Source organism: Anolis carolinensis, chromosome 3 (assembly GCF_035594765.1).
Source record: "Anolis carolinensis isolate JA03-04 chromosome 3, rAnoCar3.1.pri, whole genome shotgun sequence".
In the NCBI taxonomy this organism is placed as follows: domain Eukaryota; kingdom Metazoa; phylum Chordata; class Lepidosauria; order Squamata; family Dactyloidae; genus Anolis; species Anolis carolinensis.
The window spans coordinates 114,378,049-114,404,034 of record NC_085843.1 but is presented as its reverse complement, the minus strand read 5'-3'; the positions used below and the strand labels follow the sequence as shown (position 1 = coordinate 114,404,034).

General features: G+C 40.0%; 1 protein-coding gene and 1 pseudogene across 2 annotated transcripts; both read right to left on the bottom strand.

Moving 5' to 3' along the window:
- Positions 1-3,390: 3,390 nt before the first annotated feature.
- On the bottom strand, positions 3,391-25,986 carry il1rl1 (interleukin 1 receptor like 1). 2 transcript variants are annotated; one of them, XM_008116141.3, is made up of 11 exons: positions 25,945-25,986; positions 25,355-25,425; positions 21,921-22,101; positions 21,244-21,412; positions 19,513-19,675; positions 18,895-18,963; positions 15,847-15,967; positions 12,921-13,075; positions 11,343-11,483; positions 7,450-7,617; positions 3,391-4,004 (listed from the first exon to the last, which is right to left on the bottom strand). In XM_008116141.3, the coding sequence occupies exons 2-11, from the start codon at positions 25,419-25,421 to the stop codon at positions 3,649-3,651; spliced, it is 1,590 nt and encodes a 529-aa protein (XP_008114348.2). In that variant the 5' UTR covers positions 25,422-25,425; positions 25,945-25,986; the 3' UTR covers positions 3,391-3,648. The 2 variants fall into 2 exon arrangements, with proteins under 2 accessions (XP_008114348.2, XP_062831464.1); XM_062975394.1 differs by lacking the exon at positions 25,945-25,986 and having other exon boundaries at positions 25,355-25,680.
- LOC134298140 (U6 spliceosomal RNA) lies at positions 14,070-14,167 on the bottom strand (annotated as a pseudogene).

Genomic DNA, 25,986 nt, shown 5'->3' with positions numbered 1-25,986 from the left:
CTGAACATAGCATTTCTTGAATTTTCTTAGTGGATCTGTAGATAGTTTGTAGATTGTGTTTCTTCATTAGCTTGCCTATGCGGTCAGTGGTTCCCTTGCTGTATAGTAAGAATTTTTTTTTCCCCTCTGGGTGGATCTTTGTCTTTACTCTCATGGTTGTCCTTGGTCTTGCAGCTCTTCTGATGTCTGTGGTGGAGTATCCACTGGCCTGTAGAGCCCAGTTTAGGTAGTTTAATTCATGCTGGAGAAGGTGATCTTCGCAAATTCTTTTTGCACGGTCTGCCAGGCTTTAATTGTGTTTCTTTTTTTTGACTTGGGTGATGGTTGGAGTTTTTATGAAGGTATCTATCACTGTGTGTAGGTTTTCTGTAAACTGTGTGGCCCAATTGTTGATTGGGTTTGTGGATGACTAGAACATCTAGAAATGGCAGCTTTCCTTCATTCTCTTTTTCCATGGTGAATTGCATGTTTGGGTGGATGCTGTTGAGATGGTCCAGGAACTTGTTTAGTTCTTCTTCTCCATGGCTCTAAATGGTGAAGGTGCCATCCACATATCTGAACTATATAGTGAGCTTTTTTGGTGCTGTTTCTAGGGCTTGTTTTTCAAAATATTCCATGTAGAAATTTGCTACTACTGGGCTGAGAGGGCTCCCCATGGCTACTACAGGCCAATGGACCCTGGACCTTCCACAGATATATAAACTTCCCTTGCTTAGTTTCCAATATACATCACCATGTCTGAGGATGCCTGTCATAGATGTGGGCAAAACATCAGGAGAGAATGCTTCTGGAATATGGCCATACAGCCCAGAAAGCTCACAACAACCCAAGATGATGATAATAGGTTTTATGTATTACCCGCCTCTGCTGATGGCTCGAGGCGGGGTACAACAAAGTCTAAACCATAAGAACATAGAATATATACAATAAATTACATAGAGAAAAACAGAAAAACTTGTATCAAACACAGATACGGAATTGACATATCATAGTAATACAATGTAAATCAAAATTCATGATTGAAAGTTGACTGGATAGGCCTGTTACAGAGATGGGTCTTAATTTGCGTTTTAAATTCCGACAGCTCATTTAACTGCCAGAGCTCTTCAGACAGGTCATTCTACAGTCATGGGGTGGCCAATGAAAAGATCCTCTGGGTAATGGTTGCCAGTTGGGTTCTGTCTGTTTGGAGTGTCTGCCAGAGGACCTCAGTGTCCTAAAAGGCGGATTGTGCAGGAGAAGGTGATCCTGTAGGGAACTTGGACCCAAACCATGTAGAGCTTTAAAGGTCAAAACCAACATTTGTACCTTGCTCGGAAAATAATTGACAACCAGTGGAGTGACTTTAGCATGGGTGTAATATGATCACCCCTAGATGTTCTTGTAACCAATCTAGCTGCCATGTTTTAAACTAATTGGAACTAAACGGTACAGAGGTAACCCAATGTACAGCGCATTGCAGAAGTCTAAGCTTTTGTTTACCAGCACATGCACTACCATCTTTGCAGCTTCCAATTCTAGAAAAGGCTACAGCTTGCATATCAGCCGACATTTCTGGCTATCACATCTATGTGGGCTGACATTTGGAGAGACGGATCCAGAAGCACTCACAAGCTGTAAACAGTCTTTTGGGGGAGTGTATCCCCATACAGACCTGGTTGACACACCTCCATTCCCAGATTAGGACCCTTGATGGCAAGTACCGCTGTTTTATCTGAATTCAGTTTCAATTTGTTTTTTCTCATCCAGCCCATCGCTTCCTCCAGGCATTCATTCAGAGGAGACATGCTATACTTAGCTGACACTGTTTTTAAAGGCATGGAGAAATATATTTGGGTGTCATCAGCAAAATGCTAACACCCAACTCCATGCCTGAGAATGATCTCTCCCAGTGGCTTCATGTAAATATTAGCAGAATGGCACATTGTGAGATGCCACATAACAGCTCCTTTTTTGAGGAGCAACTATCCCCAAGTGCCACCATCTGGAACCTGCCTGAAGGGTATGGCCAGAACCAATTGCAACACAGTGCCTCTGATTCCCAGCCCCTCTAGGTGTTTCAGAAGGATACCATGGTCGATGGTATTGAATGCTGCTGAGAGATCTAGGACAGTGGTTCTCAACCTGTGAGTGTGTCATCTAAGACTGCTTGGAGTTGGAGGGCAACTGCCTTCTCATTCACTTTGGTGTATAATTATTAAGGTCCAGGGGATTTAGGGAGTGCTTTTCAGAAGTGGTGTAATGCAGGCATGGGCAAACTTCAACCCTCCAGATGTTTGTACCCCCACAATTCCTAACAGCTGATAAGCTGGATGGGATTTCTGGGAGTTGAAATCCAAAACACCTGGAGGGCTGAAGTTTGCCCATGCCTGGTCTGGCTATTGCTGCTTTTAAACAGGATGGAAAATTCACTTTTATGAGAGATGCATTGATAATTTGTTGTATTTGAAATCTAATGGCATCTCCTCATTGATTGACCAGCCAAGAAAGCAGGTTGTCCTCTTTACTTACCCCAGCAACTTGTCCACATCAGCAGTACTCACCAACTGAAACTGTTGCAGTGTAATCCCACTCAAAGAGTTGCTGACACCTCGTTTTTGCCCTCTGCTCCAATGACAGTCTAGGTTGACTGTTATGCGAGAGATTTTATTCATGAAATGGTTGTTAAAGGCTCGGGCTGTGGCGCAGGCTGGAGAGCAGCTGCAATCAATCACTGCAATGAATCACTCTGACCAGGAGGTCATGAGTTCGAGCCTGCTCGGAGCCTATGTTTGTTTGTCTTTGTTCTATGTTAAAATGGCATTGAATGTTTGTTTATATGTGTAATGTGATCCGCCCTGAGTCCCCTTCGGGGTGAGAAGGGCGGAATATAAATGCTGTAAATAAAATAAAATAAAATAAATCACAGTGGGCTACTGAAGCTTCTAATAATGGGTTCAGAGGAAAGGGTACCTGAGTTAAGTCTCTCACCACTCTGAACAGTTCAGCTGGACTTGATTCCACAGACGCAATGTGTGCAGAGAAGAAAGCTTTATTCGCTGTACGTATTGCCATCTTATAGGAGCAGAGATGCCCTCTATATCATGTCTTGTCTCATATGAGTCATTTTTCCCTACCTGCAATCCATTATTATTATTATTATTATTATTATTATTATTATTAATAATAATAATTATTATTATTATCCCGCTTTATCTCTCTTGAAGGAGACTCAAAGTGGCTCGTTATTGTCCTTCCTATTCATCTCCCTGAGGGCCTCTGTATACCAGAGTGTCTGGTTAGTAACTGGTCAGAGAGGACATCTGGGAGTGATCATGTACGTAAATAGCCCTGGTTAGATTTTGATTCCACTTATTGACCAAAGTTACAACAGGATTGTCAGTGATACCAGCCATAGAAACCTCTAAGACCTCCTGGAATCTCAAAGATACAGTGAAACCATGGATAGTCAAAGAAGGAGCAGCAATTCAACAATTAGCTGGAACACAACTTTTATTTAAATAAGAACTTGAATACATGGCATAATGGGAAAGTCCTATCCTTACATAATTTGATACACATATATTTGAAATAATACAGATGAAACATGGCTTGGTATCTGTGAGGAGAAGAACACTATTCCTTCAAATAGAACACACACCAAACATTTTACAGATTAACATATGCAAAGCTTTTATCGGGTTTGCGTCTTGCTGGCATTTGATATTCCACATGTTTCCAAAATGCAAAGTCTGTTGAAGTTGGGCGAGCCATATATTTTGTTTTCCATTTTATAGTTCCTCGCTGATGAATGAGATGTCTGAGAGATTCCTGAAGCTGTTGTGTATATGCCCCAATCCTCTCCATTTCCAACAGTATGACTTTCACGTCAGTATGGATAAGGGCGTTGTAAAAGGCAATTTGGTGTTCATACAAATAACATTGAGTCTTGGCTAAGTATTCTGTGAGGAGGATTATCAGTCTCCTGCTCTTTTGGATTCTCCTTTCGATTGCACTGATAGCATCTAGCAATACACAAAATAAATTAATTACAAGGAGATCAAGAAAAATTGTTGCAAAAATGCCTGCCAGTATTTGTGTTCAGAGCAAGGCTTTGAGCATAACTTTAATAAGTAGTATCAGGTGCTATGGGCTATTTTAGGGGAAGGAAAAGGCAAAATCACTTCGGAGTATTCCCTTCCTGACAAAATTCTAGGAAATTTATAGGGTCATCTCAAGTCATCAGGCAACTTAAAGGAACACACGCATGCACACAATGGCATACCAAACTAATCCATAACATAGCTGTAGCTGCATAATGCTCAGGAACCCAGAGTGATGGGTTGCTTCTATAGTGTATGTATTTATCTTAACAACATCTTGGGCTCCAAAAAGCAAGAAACATTTGCCTCACAGACTACCACATGAAACTTTGGATCTAGCCCTAACCTGGTATTGTGCATCATGAGTCAGGCCTGTCCACTTACGTCATCTGCTTTACATGGCAAGAGACTCTGAAATAGTGGAGGGTGGAACATACCAGCACAGGTTTATTTTGTTAACGGACATTAAGAGGACTGTGATACATTTATGCACAGTAATATTTGCCCCCACTCTATCCACCTTCCACAAGAACTTGAAAATGTGGATGCCCCAGTGTGTCTTTGAATGACGGTTTTAGTCCCTGATTAGATCTGCCCAGCCCTATTTCATTGATTAGGGTTTTTTCAGCACTTTACCCCCAGCCCCGGCCCTATAGTCTACATTTTGCACAAGTCCTTGCTCTGCCCCCTTGAATTTAATCATGCCCAGCATGTCCTAGTTTACTGGTTGTTGATTTTGGTTAATGTATTTTTATTACGTTTTTACTCTGCTGTTTGTTTCTCAAGTCACTCCTGACACGAAATTTTTTTTAATTAGATTATTTATGTGTTATTATGTTTTAAATTGCGTTTTAGCTTGTAATTTTTGTTTATGCCGGGCATGGTCTCCCTTTGGGGAGATGGTGACGGGATATAAAAATAAAGTTATTACGTTATGATTATGAATATTTGCACATATGCCAAGGTAGAAACCTGGTGGCTTGTACATGCTATTGCCCATCACATTTTGAGTGTGCAAGCTGATGTATTCCTCATATCTGTTTGGAAAGAAAGAGTTTCCACTGTCTTCAGCCAAATTTGCCCTTAATCACAATGAGATGTAAAGCAACAGGCCCAGGGAGCAGATTCAGCATATCATTGTCTTGCTTTGGCCGAAATACCTGGAGCATCTGTGATACTAGCAGAACTAATGACCAGAGCTTGGAAAAGTTTTTGATAACAACTTCCAGAATCCTCTAACCAGCCTGGCAGGTATAGTCCAAAGATGCTCGGACATAATAATAACTATTAGGCATTTACAAAAAAATGGAACAGTCAGAATTCATAAGAGCCATGAAAAGAAGGAGCAGTGCATTTTGGGAACAGCACAGAACTCTGAGAAATGTAGTTTGGGAAGGGGAGGAACCCTATGCCAAAGAATTCAAAAGGCTCTGCCCTAAACTACATTTCTCAGTATGCATTAACATCAGAAAGCACCAATCAGGAAAGGAGATAATAATATACTTTATTTACAGATTGTTCTGTAGCCCCTCCCAGTCAGAGTTCCAATACATTTGTTCATATTCTACAATTTAGTAAAGTTTCTGCCATAAAAGCAATGTTTCTGCAGTAGAACAGCTACTTTCAAAGTAAGAACTACATAATTAAACAGGAAATAACACTTTGAAACTAGGAGCAGATATTCTTTAGTATTAAAAAAAGTTTATAAAAACGTTGAAGATATGACTAAAATCCATGGATAAGTGAGACGTTTTGAAATTTAGTGGGCTAACAGTGGTAAATGTGTTCTACCATTGTAGCAAGTTTCATCACAATAGCTTTAAAATGAGGCAGAAAGGAGCCAATTGGAGTAATTTGATTATGCGCAATTACTGTAACAAAATAGTAACAACATTTCATTAGTCTCATTAAAGTACCAAATGTTTCACTAAGTATACATTAGAAACACTTTAGAAATGTAGTGGCAGCACCCCCCCAGTTTTGTAATAATTTTTGAACCATTTTTATGGCTCGCACATCCGTAATAACTATGCACTGCATTAATATCTAGGAACATCGGGATAAATTAAATATTGGTATTATACAGAATTTGAAATATTGTCTGAACTACATACCTCAGTATTTTGTGGGATATAAAAACACCCTATTTTTAAAGGAGTGTTTATATATGAACCAAATCTGAGAAAATAAAGCATACGTTTCTTTTCTTGAGTATTTTCTTAAGCCAGTAGACTCCAGTGCCCTTTCTATAGGGAGGGGGAGCAAATTTCTCAGTTGGCCAAATGTAGTAATAATTATAACATATTAGCACTATTTCACTGCAATATAAGCTTGTTTCCAAGCTTCCCCGCCCCAATAAATGTGTTGGCTAGAGGAAGGGGGCAATGTTTAATGCAATGGAAGGCAGTGAGTGAGAAACGCCAACAAGGCAGGTTGTGCTTCTCTGCTTCCAGACATCTTTCTCTCTGAAGAGCAACACCAGAGGATCACTACTCCTGGGCTAAACCTTCTTAACTTTTTATATATATAATTTCCCTGCACCAGGATATTTTAAAAAAAAATAGTGCATCAAATAAGTAGTTGGGTATTTTCTGGAATTCTATTATGCTGAGAGTAGAAAGAATGGATAGTACTGTAGTTAGATGTAGAGGGTACTATACACATTTTCATGTACCAGGATTAAATCCAATATCACTCCTCCTCCTTACAAACTAGGCTCAAGCCACAAAGAGGGGGGTGGATGTAAGAAATAGAATTATTATTATCATTTGATACACAACAAGACTAGTACATAGCAAACAAGATCACTATGCTGGCTGTTGTATTGGATCACATGTCGGACACTTCCCAAGTGTCTAGAACTGTGTGATGTATCAGCAAATAATGCATGCAGATCCAAGTAGGGTGGCAGATAGCAATTTTGTCAGTGCCGATTGTGTTTAATTGCAGGCCAAGGTCTTTAGGCACTGCACCCAGTGTGCCAATCACCATTAGGACCACCTTTACTGCTTGTGCCAGAGTTGTTGTTGTAATAATAATAATAATAATAATAATTATTATTATTATTATTATTATTATTATTATTATTATTATTATTATTATTCTAACCTCCTGATAATTGTAACATATAATTTCTGCTTCTCTGCATCTTGATTGACTCAGAAATAGCACATATTAGAGTTATGAATTGACTGGCCATAATTGAGGTTAGAAACTTCATAATAATAATCATAATCAACCATCATCATCATCATCATCATCATCATCATCATCATTATCATCAACTGTTACCCACCTCTGCTAGTGGGATATCAGAATAACATTCCCTTGCCTTTTTCCTCTGCAGAATATTGATTTGGTAGCTTACCTTCCCCAGGCAACACATCTCGCCCATAAATACACAATTTATATCCACATTTATTTTCTAGAACTTCTGGTAGGATCTGATGAACAAAAGAGCCCAGAAAATTATTTTCAAATGTGCCATTTACAAGATTGGTGGGATAGATAACATATGCATCATATATTTTCCCATCTGTGAGATAAAATGAGAAAGAGGTTCACAACTAGAACATGAATTAGAAAGAAAAATTGTTATTACAGTAAAAAAAAAAAAGCAATCATATAATTGTCAGATTAGTTGTTTTATAGTAGCTTATTCTGATGCTTCCTGCAAGCCATTTTTTTGTTATGCATCATGCTTCTCGCTCAGTAAATTCTGAAAAGAATGTATTAGAATGGATCACAATTCAGTAAGCTTTTAGTGAACTTGACATTATTCATGTTATTCAAAGAAAGTAGAGTTGAACAGACCATTCACCAAAGTTGCTTAGATCAGGCATGGGCAAACCATCTGGCCCTGGGCCTTAGTTTGCCCATTCCTGACTTAGATTCATTAGAATTTCAGGATTATTTTAATTAAATCAGTAGATATTTAATGACCCTGAAGAAATAGTTTTCAGTTTACGAGTCCAGCTAGTTACACAGTGAACAGCAGGAAAAGAAATTAGCATATATTTTAAAGGAACATACTGTCACTCCTCTGTCTCTACAGATTTTGCATCCATGAATTCTAGCCTCCACAGCTTGAACATACTTGTGAAAAAAATCCGAAAAAACAATTTTTTATAAAGGACACCGTTTTACTACACTACTGTATATAACGGGAGGCCCATTGTATTTATATTTAACACTTGTTGCCACTTTATGAACAAGAGAGAACAAGGATAATTTCATAGATCAGCTTGAGTTTACTTTTTATTCTCTTGATATCATGTTTTCCTGTTGGTTGACTTTTCATGGGCAATTAAATGAACATTGTGTGAACAGAATCCTGGACAAAAGAAACCTTTGATCTGAATATTTTTATATTCTTACTAATTTCTGTTCTCTTTTCCAGATACTCTGTGTCAGATAGTGCAAATTACCAGTGCAGAAATTGGGTGTTATGCACATGAAAGCCCGACAGAGATGAATAAATGCCCATATGCCATCCCCAGTGGTGGAATAATCAGGAGGGCATATCATGCAAAAACATATGTTTCCCTGTTCTGTTTGTCCAGCAAAGGTATCAAGATTTCCAAGTACAAAGAAGGTGGAAGAAATACCAGGGTTTTTAATATGAGAGAACACCTCTCTAAGAATCTCTAGGTCCCCCAACATGACTCTATGTCAGTGGTTCTCAACCTGGGGTCCCCAGATGCTTTTGGCCTACAACTCTCAGAAATCCCAGCCAGTTTACCAGCTGTTAAGATTTTTGGGAGTTGAAGGCCAAAACATCTGGTGACCCACAAGTTGAGAACCACTGCTCTATGGTGATCTGTCAGAAGTCGATCACAGAAGCACAATGGAGGATTGACAAATGCTTATAGAAATGCTCTCTCCAGGAATCTTTATTTCTATATGGCTCTGAGGTTGAGGAAAGGTTAAAGGACATTTTAAAGTCAGATATCATGTCCACAAGCCCTGTATCTAAATTCAAACCCCATTATTCTGACTGAACAGAACAAACTGCAGTCTTCCATATGTTACTGTCTCACAACTCCCATCAGCTCTAGTCATGATGTCCAATTATGAGGAATACATCTGGTGGCCAATTCTTACCTATTCGTGGAATAAAGCTGACAGGCTTTTCAGACATTTTGTAACCACAACTCCTATTAACATGGACAACAGGAGGAAGGAGGTAAAAGGACCTCAAGTCCAGTTAGGAGGGATACAATTTGCTCAAAGCCCTGGTGGTGAAGTGTGTTAAAGCACTGAGCTGCTGAACTTGCAGACCGAAAGGTCCCAGGTTCAAACCCTGGGAGCGGCGGGAGCGGCCGCTGTTAGCTCCAGCTTCTGCCAACCCAGCAGTTCGAAAACATGCCAATGTGAGTAGATCAATAGGTACCGCTCTGGCGGGAAGGTAGCGGCGCTCCATGCAGTTATGCCGGCCACATGACCTTGGAGGTGTCTACGGACAACGCCGGCTCTTTGGCTTAGAACTGGAGATGAGCACCAACCTCCAGAGTCAGACATGACTGGACTTAACATCAGGGGAAAACCTTTACCTTTACCTTACAATCCTTCCAGTCACTGGGGTGATCGTGGAGCACAGAATCCTTTTGGGCTGTTCCTCATCTAGCCAACAGAGGGGGTGGTAAGCTCATATCCTACTATGCATGTACAGTGTTCCCTCACTTATCACTGAGGTTATGTTCCAGGACCCCCGCAATAAGTGAAAATCCGCACAGTAGGGACACTACATTAATTTTAATATTTATACATTATTTTAGTAGTTATACACTATTTTAAGTCTTTATCAACCAATTGTATGTTGATAAACCACCTCCTTCTCCTCCCGTTGCCGCTTGGGCTCCTTTTCTCTCCCTTCAGCTTCTCCTTCCTCCCTTCCTTAGGCTGTAAATTATATTTTTTTATGATTTATAATATTTTAGAGTTTATTGAAAAACTGCAAAACAGCGAATCCATGAAATGCGAACCACAAAGTAGTGAGGGAACACTGTATACCTTTGCCCCATTTCCAACTCGCACATAATTCCTGCTTCAGTTTCTGTATATATTTCAGATTTCAATATTAATGTTAAAAATATGTAGTATGATTTTACATAGGATTTGTGTTACATTAGAACAATAAAGACAAATATCACTTCAGTAAAATAAACATTAAATATTAAGGAGCCAAAAAAAAAATAAGGTGTAAACGGTAAGCTAATCTAGGAATCTGCTATTGCAACACGTCTAATGAAGTGGTTTAAAACCAGTATAGAAAAGGTTAGGACTAAGTACATTCCAGTCTACTTGGAATACACGAAGCTCATTCCAGAAGCGTATTTAGGAACTGGTCCTGAGAAACCGAGGCATGGATTACATGGAGCAGCTCTGCTGGGTGCACCTTTGTCCTACCCAGTACAAGCCAGGAACAAAGCTCCAGGAATGCTAAAGTGAGCCAAGCCTTTCCAATAGTGCGCCAAAACCTTTCTGGCTAACACATAAAGTGAGTGGGGTTTTGTGGACTGTATGTCTAATCATAGAAGCTGATGGAGGAGGAGGAGAAGTTGGAGCTTAGGGCAAGCCAGCACCAGGGCATGGCAGTAAATATTATCTGCAGCTGTCAAATGTGCAGTTTGTTTAAATGCATCTGGACTTCACAGGCCAAATAAATTGTTGTGGTGGGCCAGATTAGTCACAACTCTATGGCAAAAGTTGACTCTAGAGTCAGGTTGGAGAATCTAGAGATCCTAGAGGAAACATATTAATCAAATCTTTGTTTGAAAAATCAAATCCGCAAAAAAGTGAAACCTGAAAATGTGAAGGGTCAGTTGCATTTTTTTTTAAATGGGAGAAAACAGTAAACTTTGTCCTTTTTACATGCTGTGATCCTGGCATTTACCCAGAAAGCCAACCAACCAGGCACGTTGTTTTGTATTTTTTTTTAATGAATATTATATTCAAATAAATATTTAATGTCTACGCCCTTCTCATTTCTTCAGCAAAGTACCTTAAAATCCCTAGTTTAATATTTAATGTTCAGAAACTTTTTCTAGAGCATCTGGTTTGCTAGAGCATCCTTTTTGACATTGGATGGGATTCAGAGACAGCATTTTATGAATTAATTTACCATTGTAGGCACTCTTTCCCCACATAGAGAGCCAGCTATCAGTAGTAAGTGAGAAAGGAGCATCTCCTTGGCTTGGGTATATCTTTGACTTTTCAACCACTTTTGACCAACTACATACATTTTATATCCTTACTCACCATCACTGGATTTGGTGTATTTAAATACTCTTCTGTACAATAATGTAATGTCAACTCGGAACAAATAGTAAAGTATTCCCAATAGCTTTAGAGCAATTAATATGATAACAAATGCTACAATCAGCCAGGTGTTGCTGTTACCTAACAAAAATGAAAATAAAATATGTATAAAAATATCACTCAAACCAGATGTCTCCCATATTTGTTGTAATTGAAATGGCTTTATTTATGATCATATTAGATTTTAATCCAGAAGCTTTAGGAATGATTCATGCAAAGCATATACAATTTGTGAGATATCTAAAAGCAATAACAAATAAAACACATGCAGTATTCCACTGTAATTCAGAGCCCTTCCACCCAGCCATATAACTCAGAATATTGGCAGATAATCCACAATATCTGCTTTGCACTGGATTATCTGAGTTCACACTGCCATGTAATCCAGTTCAATGTGGATTTTATACAGCAGTGTGGAAAGGGCCTCAGTCTTACTGTAACTAGGCCTGTTGTATAACTGAAAAAATGTGCAGTCATTTCTTTCATGGGAGAAATACTAAAACACCTTGGAATCAGGAAATAGTTTATAATGAAGTAATATGTTTTATTTCACTCAATGTGACTTCTATTCCATTCTGTGTTTTCTACCTCTTGGTATGCATATGGAGTGTACCTGATTCAGCACAGATAACACTTCTTTGGACATGAGACATTTTAAGAGCCTGCAATACAACGAAACACTCATTGAAGTCAAAATCCTATAGTAAGAAGGGTAAACAAGACCAGAGTCTGAGAGCACAAGACTTAATCCAATCAAAAGTAAAATTACTCAGAGTGATATAAGATAACTACACCAGACATTAATAAATACCGTATATACTTGAGTATAAGCCGAGTTTTCAGCCCTTTTTAGGGCTGGAAAAGTCCTTTTCGGCTTATACTCGAGTGAGGGTTCTGGTCAGCTTATATTCAGGTCGACTTATATAGGTAATCAGAGTTGGATAGTTTTATCCTAAATTACAGTTTTATGTAAATATTCAAAAACATTTAACCTACTGATGCCTCACTTAATGTAATTTTACTGGTATCTATTTTTATTTTTATTTTTGAAATTTACCAATAGCTGCTGCATTTCCTACCCTCAAGTCAAGAAGTTTTCCCAGTTTTTTTGTGGTAAAATTGGATGCCTCAGCTTATACTCAAGTATATACGGTAATCATTGACTGACCAATATTAATAATGCCCCTGCAAAACATACAATTGCACTAAAACTTTAGTTGCTGAAAGTGCTACAGGAAACTATGATTTGCAGCCCTAAAAGGTGTTGCCCTTCACTTTACATCTGAATAAATGTGCTGCAAGTTAGACTATACTCTGCATGATGGAGATATTTACATATTTTTTGTATCACAGAAAATATTCTTTCCATCACTAATCCAGACTCAATGTCCTCCACTCATATCACTCCCCTTCTGATTGCCAGACATGAAGTACATGGCATCTGGAAAAGCCTAGCATCATTGATAGCAAGAAGACTGATGAGCATTAGAAAGAAAAATAAGAGGAAAGATGCCTTACCTGTAGATGGGCCTTCACGCAAAGTAACATTCACTCTTTTGTATCCCATATCATTGGCCATGTAGCATGTGAAATTTAAACCAAGGTCCTCTTTCCACACCTCTTTGATTTGTAATATGGCCTCCGTGACCTGAATTTTGGTAGCTTCCATCCACCTAAAAGAAAGAAGGACATTTGACTTGGCATCCTGCTTGCGAAGCTCTCCCACCCAGGTTGGAGTAATTCAGAGGTTTATGGGCCAAAATCTGAGATCCAGGAAGGCCTGGATCTAATGAAATATTTAATTAATTCAGAATAACTTTGGTTATTCCAAATTAATTCATTTTTACTGGAAGCATTGTTTGGATGCGACTGATAAAAACCGAGACACATCCCGCATTTTGGGCTGTCTGGATGGGCCCTCCAAGAGACAAAAGTATTATTATTCTAATTGTGATTACAAGCAGAGTAATACAAATCTCAATAATGAAGTTCAACTTACATTTTTGCTCAATATAATGTCTTATTTACGTAACAAACCCAATTCCACACTTATCAATCACTTGTGTCCAGCAATTTTTTCCTCCCCTCCTTCTGAGAGACAAAAGTGAATCCAAAGCAGAGTGATGGGTGAATCCTGCTGTCAGAACCAATTGAAAGGAAGGAAGAAGCTACCTAAATAAATGTTCCACCCTATCCCCAGAGAGCGTTTGCAAGTTGCTGCAACAGATTGATTAAACCAGTTCTCAAACTTTTTCAGCCATGGAGCCCTTTTTGAAGTAAAAGTTTCTTGTGGAGCCCCTAGAAAGTTTATATATCATATTATATATTTCATTATATATCAGGCATGGGCAAACTTTTTGACCAGCATAAACTTAACAGTATTTATTTATTTATTTATTTACTGCATTTATATCCCGCCCTTCTCACCCCAAAGGGGACTCAGGGTGGCTCACAGCATAAGGCATAATTCGATGCCACATATACATACATAAATTAAAACTGACCATGTAAATTAAAGCCAAATAATGAAAAACATATCAATCTTAAGACAAGTTAATTAATCCACGCAATCCAAAGACATATTCCATGAGCCATTCCGATCGTCAATTGCACTATTCCATAATTACTTATTGCATTGAGTATTATTGTTCAAAGGCTTGGTCCCACAAAAATATGGAATGCTTCACAAATTTGCATGTCATGCTTGCACAGGAGCTAATCTTCTCTGTATTGTTCCAATTTTAGTACATGTTCTGCTGAAGCACATATACTTCCATTTCAGTGGAAGACCCCAGGGGCCATCCAATCGAACCCCCTTCTGCCATGCAGGAAAACCCCAATCAAAGCACCCCCATCAGATGCCCACTGAGGCTTTATAACAACAACAACAACAACAACAACAACAACAACAACAACAGAAATGTTCAACTCCCTTCTGTCGTGTGGGAAGAGCATAATCAAAGCAACCTCAGAGTGGTGGGAGGGAAATTGTATTTTGGTAGTTAGCAAAGTGAATTGGTAGGGATCTGGGTGGTGAGAGAGGGGAGGAAAAGGAGCTTATGAGGTGAGGGAAACAAGGAAAAAAGGATTTGGGGCAAGGGGAGAGGACAGGGCGGGCTTCTGCTGTTAGCCTAGCTTCTGCCAACCTAGCAGTTCAAAAACATGCAAACATGAGTAGATCAATAGGTACTGCCTCAGCAGGAAGGTAACAGTGCTCCATGCAGTCATGCCAGCCACATGACCTAGGAGGTGTCTAAGGACAATGCAGGCTCTTCGGCTTAGAAATGGAGATGGGCACCAACCCCTAGAGCCAGAGATGAGTACCACCCCTCAGAGCCAGAAGAGGAAGCATTTACCTTTATGTGTGTTATGGTTGTTTCTAGACATTGAATGTTTGCCTTTGTGTTTGTCTATGCTGGAATCCTCGGAGTTTCTTCGGCGAGATAGGGCGGAATACAAATAAAGTATTGCTATTATTATTATTATTATTATTATTAATAGTAGTAGTAGTAGTAGTAGTATGGGGAGGGAAGTGAGGAAGAAAAGCTTTTGTGGAGAGGGAGGCAAGGGAAAAAAGTTTTAGGGGCAAGGGAAGCTAGGAAAAAAGACTTTGGGGCAAGAGAGGCTGGGAAAAGGCTTTTGGTTGCAAGGAAAGCAAGGGAAAAGGCTTTTTGATGGTGAGGAAGGGGGGCAGGGAAAAGCCTTTGCACGGCAAGGGGACAGAAGAAAAAAGGCTTTTTTTGTGGCAAGGAAGACTAAGTGATAAGGCTTTTGGTGGCGAGGGAGGCGGGAGAAGGTGAGGAACAGGAAAGAGGAGGGAAAACTTGGAGAGGGAGGGAACCATGGAGCCCCTCCGCATGCTTTGGGGAGCCCCAAGGCTCTGTGAAGAACACTAGATTAAACCTTGAAAGTGGCAGAAATTTGATGTCCGCCTAACTGAGCTGGAGATTTCCCCATAGGCCTGTCCTCTTAACCAGAATTCAGCAAACCAAAAGTGGAGAGTGTGTATCCTCATCTCCTGCCTTGAAATATGACCCACAAAAATTGTAGGCTCGTGGCCAGACTTCCAGATCTGGTAAATATCCACTCAGTGGAAAGTTTCAACCAAGTTGTTTTTCTTATTGCCACCAACTGCTATTGGGTGCTTTAAAATCACTTATGACTTATGGAGACCTTAACATAAAGGGTTTTCTTAGCAAGATTTGTTCAAAATATTTGCCTTTGCACCCTCCGAAGTTTGACTTGCCCAAAGTCACCCACTGTGTTTCCATGGCTGAGTAGTGATTCAAATTTTTGCCTCCAGAGTCATAGTACAACTCTCAAACTGCTATGCCATTATTATTATTATTATTATTATTTTAAAAAAACATTGTTAAAGGAGTATGTCCCTGGTTAACTTAATTTTTCAAAACCTGAACACCATATTACATTAGCAGGTACTTACGTATGTCTGAAATGAACAAAACGCTTGGGATCTTTTCCAACATAATTTTCCCAGAAACTAGTGGCCACTAGATCAGCTCCTTCACCCAAGATTGCCTTACAGGAAAGGTTCTTAGGTAAACCTAAAAGGAAGAAATCCACAAAGAAACATCATTAATACGAATACTGTAACAGACAATAAAACATCTTGAGTCTGACCATCCATAATGAGATGGAATTATTCATCCACAAGGATTGATAGCAGGGTTTGGGTGGGCACATGTGTGGTTTCATCATGTCTATTCAGGGCTCACTGAATTCAGGGCAGCTTGCACTTAAGTGCACATACCCTGAGGGTTATTTTTGATCCTAACACCATTTTGAAATGGTGGGGTCCAATCTTTCTCACTAACAAGTGGAATCGTTTGAAGTATTTGCCCCCCGCCCCCCAAATCTACACTTCCTATGTAATATTTCCACCCTCCACATTGAGAAGATAATCAGTGATCTTTGACTGGACATACTAGAGAAAGATCGACACACATATACACAAAAATAACTATTCTCCTCAAGGGGGGATATGTGTTGGAAGAGAGAGTTTAATAGCTACATTGCCTCCTGATAACTGTCCAGAGATCCTTTGGAAATTATCCCCACTACATTTGCTTCATCATGAAGATGAAATTTTGTGATGAGCAAATTAGTTATTAAGGAGGAGAAAGAGAAGAAAGGGAAGAGACAGAAAAATAATCACTTCAGTGAATCTGATGAAGTTGGCTCTTATGGTGAGGATCATACAACAGCTGAGTTCAGTTTTTATGATATCGCAGGAGGTTGTTATGTTTGATATGAAAGACAAAGTTTTCACTTTTGGACTGCATGCCCACACCCACTTACCTTGGAAAAGGTCATATAGTGGGGCTTATTTCTATGTAAATTATATACATGGTTGTCCTTCAAAACTGAAACTCTAGTGTTGTGGGAGAAGCAGCAGAGTTCTTGCCTTGATTTTTGTTGTGTTTCATCCCTGGACTGCACAAGTTCTTTGTATCTTCAAGTTTCTAGTCCTCAATGAGTAGCTAGACTAGAGACAGGGCTAAGCTCAGGTATTCCTTTCCCCACATTCCTATGCATGTTTCCCAAAGGTCTTTGTCTTTATCTTACTTCTAGCCACTGTCTCCTCCCCGTTTGATGACATAGTAATGGAATTCTGTGAGGGAACTTCCTCTTAAGTTTAAACTGCTCCGTTGAAAGCCATGCGGTCTCCACCATGTTTTGGTATCATCTGCTTTTCTTTCTCTCAGTGAGGATGCATTTTGCCTCTCTCTAGGCAAAAGGTAGCTTTGTTGACTTTTTTTTTTACCTTTTACCTTCTTTAGAAGATGAGATTTAGTAAGCTAGTTAGTTCCAAGACTTTTTTGTCAGTAAGGTATTTCTTTTTACTTTAATAAATGTTCTTGAATTCAAAGATCTGACTGCAATCCTGAGCCATCCTAGAGATTAGAAGGTTGTCCCTTCTCACCACACGTAAGTTTCTGCTGGTTATGGAGTTTACTCCTGGTACTCTGCTATATTTTTATGGAATTACCCTGAGGGTTATTTTTGATCCTAACAGCTCAAATCCCCCAACAATTTTCGTATGTATCACTGCCTCCCTCCATTAGAGGCAAGGATCAGTTTGAGAACCGGGAGTTTTTTATAGCACTATGATTCCATTTTGAGTGACACACGAAATGAAATTATGAAAACAGCACTGGATGAGGAGTGAAGCCCACTTTCAAACATCTGTATACAAAATCTTATGAGAAATAGCATCCTTATCATACTTCTACTCAGTAGTTGCTAACTTGTATGTCTCTCCAAGGATACTGTGATACAACCACGTAGTTCTGTGTGAAACCAACAGAGAAGGAAGGTTAACTGGGGATGGCATCCAGACCCTCTCTAGACCTCCATTTCCCAGAAAAACCTACTGGAGGAGCCTGCTGGCAGAATGTCAGGTGGTGGGAAGTTCCCACCATCTCCTGACGCATCATTTCCATGCATTAGAAGTATCCTACAGATGGGCCTGCACTGCTGGCAGGCCCTTCCAGTAAGTTTTTTTGGGGGGAATGGAGGGGTGTAGGAGGGGCTCCAGGAGCCCAAAGAAATGGGATGGCTGTGGGGATTGACCCACTGGACTGCAGAAGCAACATACAGGCTTCAAACCGGTTCCAGGACTTCACATAACGATGCATTATGTGAAGTCCTGGAACCAGTTTGAAGCCTGCATGTTGCTCATGCACACTGCAGAGACTAGCCTTAAACTGTGAAAAACTCGGCACTTTTTCACACACACACACACCCGCCTCACTCTCTGGAGTGCCAGTCTCTTAATTGATTCACATGATGTGATTTGCACTTATAGCCCTTCCAAGCAGGGCAGAAACCCAGGAGGAAGTGGGTTATTTTAACCCACTTTGTCCTGGGTTTCTGTCCCCACCTCAAACCCAAACCCCAGGCTGTTCCTTGAGGGGTGGCTAGAAGCCAACCCCAGTCACCCAAACGTTAACCAAGGATGGCATCCAACTCCTCTCCAGACTCCCATTTCCCACAAAAAACCTACTAGAGGAGACTGCTGGCAGAACATCAGGTGGTGGGGCAGTGCCAACATCTCCTGATGTATCATTTTCATGCATCAGAAGTACCCTACAGAGGGGCCTTCACTGCTGGCAGGCCCCTCCATTAAGTTTTTGGGAAGGAAATGGAGGTGTGGGAGGAGGGACGCCCTCCCACTCCTTCAGGCTCCAGGAGCCCAAAGAAATGGGATGGCTGTGGGGATTGACCCCCAGGTCCACAGAAACAGTCTCAGGCTTCAATTCCCACAGGCCCAGAACCTGCAAATATCTGGACCTTAGCTGAAGGTCCAGATCTTTCCAAGTGTCAAATTAATCCGGAATAAACTGGGAAATCCCAGTTTAATCCACATTAATCCAGGTTTGTCTGAGGCATCATCTGATTTGATCAACAGAATAAAAATGTACTTCTTTCGCCTGTCAAAATATAGCAATTAAAGACATAATATCCTTACCAATTTTGACTTCTATAACCTCGTTGGGTTGTGGATACAGAACTGTTAATGGTATCCGTAAATGAAGTTCTGGGATATGGGAGGAAGGGAAAATAAGAAAATATTATATTAATAGAGTCTGGCTTGAAAAAATTAAAATCGGGTATTGTATCTATCAAAATCTGTAAGGGGCTTTATACAAATGCTGACAGGTGCTGGTCCATTCATGCATCAAATCTATTTACAACTGTATAAAGCATTGGTTCTCAACATGTGGGTCCCCAGGTGTTTTTGCCTACAACTCTCAGAAATCCCAGGCAGTTTACCAGATGCTAGCATCTCTGGGAGTTGAAGGCCAAAAAGTCTGGGGACTCACAGGTTGAGAACCACTGGTATAAAGGATTACTTATATGGGCACATTAGTTATGCTTGAGAACTAAGTACAAAGCAGGCAAAAACAAATACAAACTGGTAATTCAGGTCTTGCAACTGATGTTAATGTGGTTCTGACATAATTTTTCATTTCATTGAAGGCTATCTTTTGCAATTGATATGGCATAAGTTTTAACTGTCTAGAACATCAATATGTGTGTAATCTCACAAACAAGCAAAGCAGAAGTTTATAAACTATATTCTTACCATCAACTCTAAAACCCCTTGTTGCAGATACATTAAGTGTTCTGTTACCATGTCTATATGTAAACTGGCAAGTATATTTCCCAGTGTCATTTATATTTGCATCATGAATAAGAAGCATATTCTCCTCTGTCCTGTACCTTGATCCGTGCAGTTTCTTACAGTCCTGAAATGCAAAATATTTTTTCACTTTTGACCTTTATTATTACACTGTGTAACACAATTTTTGTTCCTGGGTTATATGTTTTATTTCCTAATTGGGTCTATCACAAAAATATGGGGAAAGTTTATTAAACTGCAAAAATTTTGTTTCTGCGGGACATCCTGCAGCACATTTTGTTATAGTTTTTCAATGAATATCTCGTAGAGTCTCAACCAATTCAACATAGTTTGTGGCAACCACAGAAATGAAATTTCTGGAATATAACAACTACTTTCAAAGTAAATAGCACACAATTACACAGGAAATAACAGGAGCATTTTTTCAAATTTTGTAATATAGTGTTATAGGTACTTTAAATTCAGGATTGTACAAAACCCACTGAATTACAAAAGGGAGGAATCAGTAGACTCTGGGAAGCACTGACATTCTGTTGCATTTTTTTTTTAAAGTAAAAGTTAGGATACTCATTAAGCACAAAGTAGGTATAAAACAATAGAAGTGATCAGAGAATAGAGAAATGCCTTATTTTTTCTCCTTAGATTTGCCAGCATTTTGGGGGTGGGTGGGCAATATATGCCCTCTAGATGTTGAACTGTGACTTCCTTTAACCCTAGCCAGCATGAACGATGATAAGAAATGATAGAAACTCTAGTCTAACAGAAAGTGTGTGTGTTTGTATGTATATGTGTGTGTGTAATACAAACTAGGGCTGTGCAAATAAATCATTTCTGCTTCATATGTATTATTTTGTAAGATTCATACATGCAAGGCTGTAGTACATCTGTAGCAGCAGCCAGAGTACCAATAAATTATTGAATCTGCAAAGAAGACTGATAGTAAATCTGTGCTGGACTGGGAGGAAAATCCCTAAGTTGGAGTTTTATGGTATGTGTTGTGAGTCATATAGAGACATTCAAGAAGATAGTTGTTGTGGCTTTTTTTAAAAGGTTTTGTCAAAAATTAAAATATTCCTCAAAAATCAGTGGATGAGGGGTTTTTTTTCATGTCAGGAGCAACCGGAGTTGCTTCTGGAGTGAGAGAATTGGCCATCTGCAAGGACGTTGCCCAGGGGACGCCCGGATGTTTTGATGTTTTACCATCCTTGTGGGAGGCTTCTCTCATGTCCCCGCATGGAGCTGGAGCTGATAGAGGGAGCTCATCCGCGCTCTCCCCGGGTGGGATTCGAACCTGGCAGCCTTCAGGTCAGCAACCCAACCTTCAAGTCACAAGGCTTTTATCCTCTAGGCCACTGGAGGCACCTAGTGGATGAGTGAAATGTTCAGAAACTTTGAGGGGGTGGAGTAGTAACAGTAGAAGCTGTGTTCTACAATTGTAGCATCTTTCATGCCGTTAGCCCTAACAATGAGGGAGAAAGGAGCCCCTGAAGTTTCCCCATTGGCACAATTAGTCAATGAAAAAGCAATGAAAAAATTGTTATATTATTATAGTAATGATTCAGACCCCTTACAATATTTTAGAGACACTTTAGAAATTATCGCTGCCACCACCGCCCCAATTTAATAATGAGTATTGAAATATTTTTTCATTGATCGCACAGGCCTAATACATACCTTGTACCACTTCGGTGCAGATGCATTCCAATAGTTATAAAAAGTAGGGCAATAAATTTTTCCCGATCCAAGACTTCCCACAATTTCACTATATAAAATATTCTCATGGTAACACATGCTTTCTCTTCGTGGATATATTGTTACAGTATTAACCTCAATGGAAGCATCCCTGTGAATACAAAACAACAGTGGTTGAGATCCTGCTTGAAAAAGAGGTAAATGTGACAATGGAACTCCATCATCATAGCTATATCTCCCCGGGTGGGACCACCTCCAAAACCAAAACTTACAAGCCAGACAGCCTCACCAGTATAGGGATTTCTAGGTCTTGGAAAATGAAGCACTTTGCAGCAGGCCACTGCAATGACCCCGTTGCCTTTCACAAATCATATTCCTACTGGGACAGACTGGACATGTTTTCAGTCACTACTTTGTTTCCCAGCACCTCAGAAATCCCTGGGTTGGCAGGGCCACCTGGCTTTTAAACTAGATTTTGAGGCCCTTTCAATCACTGCATTGATGCAGCAACCACAAATCTGACTTCCAAAATGTCAGTGTCATAAGTCTGACTTACTACATATCAAATAATAAACAGAAAGTTAGCCGATCTGTTTTGGAAAAAAAAAACCTAATCAACTAAAGCAAAAAGAGAGAAGTTTTCCCCATTTTCTACCTACTCAGAGTCAACGCACGTATAATTTCCAGAGTCCTTAGTGAAAGCTGGCAGAAACCAAAGTTCGGATCCAGAAGAATGTATCCGTGCTTCTTTGTCTGTAGTTATGCTTGTGTCACCAAGATACCAGGTCATAGAAGAGAATGTACACTCCATAACAAAAGCCTCGCCTTCTATTGCAAACCCTGGAAGTGAATGAGTAGATTCAAAAACTCTTCCCCTAAACCAATGCAGATAAAGTCATGCATCCATATGATCACTTGATGTATATACAAAAGCAGGGATTTTACATGGCCCCATTCCTTAGGAATCTGTAGATCTGTCTCTGTTGATCCGCTCCCCCCCCCCCATCCCCCCAGTTCCAGTGGGCACTGAGTAGAGGACATAGAACAAGAACCAAGGAGGCATACCAGTGTCTAAGAACATCTTTGCAAATGTTTATCTAGCAAGCCAATAAATTCTAATTCTGTCCAACTCAGTCCAAGGCAAGGCACTCCTAGACTTAATAAGATACACCTGAGAGGCAAAAGAAGTTGAGAAGCAAAACAGACATTTTCCATTGTAGTGTCTTCAGCCCCATACCTTTAAACAGCAGGAATGAAAAGATGGGGAAACACTGGATTTAGTGCCAATGTTGTTTGGAAGGAAGCACCCACAATCTTTGAAAAGGAAGTATTTCTTTTATAATGGATAAGGAGAATAAGGAACATGGAATCGAACATTCAGAAATATGCAGAGTAATTCCTGGTAATAATAATAAAGTGTAACTGGCCTTAGATATATACTACTCCCTCTACATTTGTAGTTTTGACTTTTGAGATTTCTAAAGAGGACATATCTCAAGGAATCTCTAGGTCCATCCAGTACAGTTCTAAGGTCAGCTATTGAGAAATTCCAAGAGAGGTGTGCTCTCAGGCAAAATTTAAAAAATTAGCAGTTTCTTTATTTGTGTGTGGGTTTTTCTTTTTTGTTTTTTGTTGTTGTTTTTTGCATTCATGAATGGCTTATACCACTAATCCCAGCAAATGTTGATTGCTGACTTTTTGCACATTACTATAACAGGATTAGAGGCAAGGGTTCGTCCCTTGCTAAAGAAGCCTAGCTTGGATCCCATGACCATTGCCAATTATCGTCCGATCTCTAACCTTCCATTCTTAGGTAATATGATAGAGCAGGGTGTACTGGGACAATTGCAACAATTTTTGGATGATACAGCCGGCCTGGACCCTTTCCAGTCAGGCTTCCGCCCTGGCCATGGGACGGAGACAGTCCTGGTTGCCATTACAGATGAACTCCGGCGCCAGCCAGTAGTTCAGCACTACTGGTACTTCTCGACCTTACCGCAGCGTTTGACACCATTGACTATGATCTAATGATTCGCCATCTTGCCATGTCCAGAGTTCGCGGTCAGGCCCTCAATTGGTTCAACCCATTTCTGCGAAACCGGAGCCAATGCGTGGAGTATATGGATCAAGTCTCTGACAGATCTTCCCTCCTATGTGGGGTACCCCAAGGTGCAATTCTCTCCCCTCTTCTCTTCAACATCTACGTTAGACCCCTTGCTAGTTTGGCTCGGAGTTTCGACCTAGACTGCTATCAATATGCTGACGACACCCAACTCCTTCTGCGCTTGGAGCCTGGAGCAACGTCAATACCAGACAATTTCACCTTATGTCTGGAGGCCCTGTCGAACTGGCTACGTGCTATTAGACTGAAGGTGAACCCAGCGAAGACTGAGATTCTCTGGCATGGCCGCTCGAGTGGTCTGACCCATTTGCTACCCACCTTCGATGGTGCTGCCCTATCTCCTTCGCCTACCGTTAAGAACCTGGGTGTCGTTTTGGATTCGCAGCTGACAATGGAAGCTCAGGTCGCTGCTGCTAGCAAACAGGCCTTTTTCCATCTACAACAAGTGAGGCAACTGGCACCCTATCTATCTGATGAGGCTCTGGCAACAGTCATCCATGCCACGGTCACGTCTAGGCTGGACTATTGCAACACCCTGTATGTTGGCCTTCCGATGTCCACGACCCGAAAGCTCCGTATTGTTCAGAATGTGGCAGCCAAGCTACTCACAAGAATACCCATGAAATGCCACATAACACCAGTGCTGCAGCATCTGCATTGGCTTCCAACTGATTACCGTGGTCTATATAAGATACTAGTTCTGACCTTTAAAATTCTTTACGGCCAGGGCCCGCCATACCTTAGGGACCGCCTATCCTTCTCCCATCATCGGAGGTCACAACGACCATCCCAACGCGACTTACTTTATATACTGGGTCCTAGAGAAGTGCACTTGGAAAGGACCAGACGCAGAGCTTTTTCTATTTCTGCCCCTGCCTTATGGAATGCCTTGCCGCCCTATATGAGAGCCATGCGTGAGTTAGGGCCTTTTACCCTAGCACTCAAGACCTGGCTCTTTACTAGAGCTTTTAATCTATGTTAATTTTATCAATATTTGTATGTATGTATTTTTATCCTTTACAATTTTATCTTGTAAATCGCCTAGACCATCTTGGATGGAGGGCGATTAATAAGTAATTAAATGATGATGATGATGATTAGTAGGATCAGAATGGAAAATGAGAATGACACAGAATGAAAAGCAACCTAAACAATGAGATATTTTTAGCTCTCTGCTTTTATATCTGAGTAATCTAAGTAGTTTTTTTATTAACCCGGCACAAGCTGAGTAGTCACAGAGCTCTCATCCTTTCTAGAAAAAACTGTTTCCCATGAAAAGGCAGACAAACTATCTTTAGACTTCATCCCACGGTGCCTCTCCAAGTGTTTCTATGCACTTAAAACACAGAGCTCCACAAAGTCCTTCACATGATGCAAGATCATTCTGTGGGTTTCTCATTAGACCCCATTTCTTAAGTGTGTAGAAATGCAAAGATTTTAAAAGACACTTGGAATTCGACTTCAGGTGGTTCCTTGTGCATAGAGATGGTTTGAAAGCCTGAAAGAAATTAATAACATGGGGATTTACAGATGACTCACTCAGGAAATGGAAATCATTACAGGTACAGAAAAGAGCTTCTCTTTTCACACTAGTGGTCTTCAATAGTGTCTTATGTTATTTTGAAATGATGGTTTTTATTTTTAGTGGAAGGTGGGTAGCCAATCTATCAATGACAATCCATATATGGGCACAGATACTGGACCAAATATCCACTTGGAGACTGGGAATTGTTATTTTGACATGGAAGCATTTAGCCAACTCTGTCTATCCATGGCAACTTTTTGTCTTATTCAAAAGACACATTTCATAGCCATCTCAATGTTAATAAAGCATGACAATGGACGTAACCGTTGCAGTGACCAAAATGCTCCTGTGATCTGCTGATTTCTTTTAGATCTTTTAGATTTGTAAATTTAGTGTGTGTATATTTTAAGAAAATGTAGGTAAAATCAACATAGAATAACACTTACCATTTCTCTGTGTTGCACATTCATAGAAAAATGCAGCAAACAAGGGGAAATACAGCAGACACATCATTTTGCTAAATTAGAAAAATGATAAAATTAAAGCAATTTCTTTCTTTTAAAACACCTAATTACATTTCTGACTGACTCATCAAAGTAATCATAACCCTGATAGGAAACATTATTTTTATTCAAGTGACATTCGTTTTAAAAGTTTCCAGTAAAAGAAATGTATAATCTCATATTGGTAATTTTGCAGTAACTCAGATCATCATATATATCAGTAAACAACCTTGTGGCACTTCAAAGGCAAGCTGTATGTGGTATATATAAACTTTCATGGAAACTTCACAGTATTTTAGGTCATATAAAATTATTTTCTCTACAAAGTTGAGCAAGATTGCTGTTTTTGCTGTGAAAGACTAGCGTACACACACTCCCCTTCCCATTAAAAAAAAATATTCATATCAAAGCATTTCAGCCTTTTCTGTTCCTTCTTTTCAGGAAGGAAACTGTTCCGCAACAATGTCACTGCTATGAGAGAGTAAGGTGGAGGACAAACCAACAGCTAGATCATGAGAAACGGAAAGACTCACAGATTCTGTCACTTTGGCCGTTCCTCCTTTCTTCAAGGAGCT

Coding starts and splice junctions, on each gene's coding strand:
- il1rl1 (XM_008116141.3), bottom strand. CDS start 25,421: ATGATGTGTCTGCTGTATTTCCCCTTGTTTGCTGCATTTTTCTATGAA. Junction 18,964..19,512: donor AAGGGGTTTTAGAGTTGATG/GTAAGAATATAG, acceptor CCCATATCCCAG/AACTTCATTTACGGATACCA. Junction 13,076..15,846: donor TTTGTTCATTTCAGACATAC/GTAAGTACCTGC, acceptor TCTTTCTTTTAG/GTGGATGGAAGCTACCAAAA.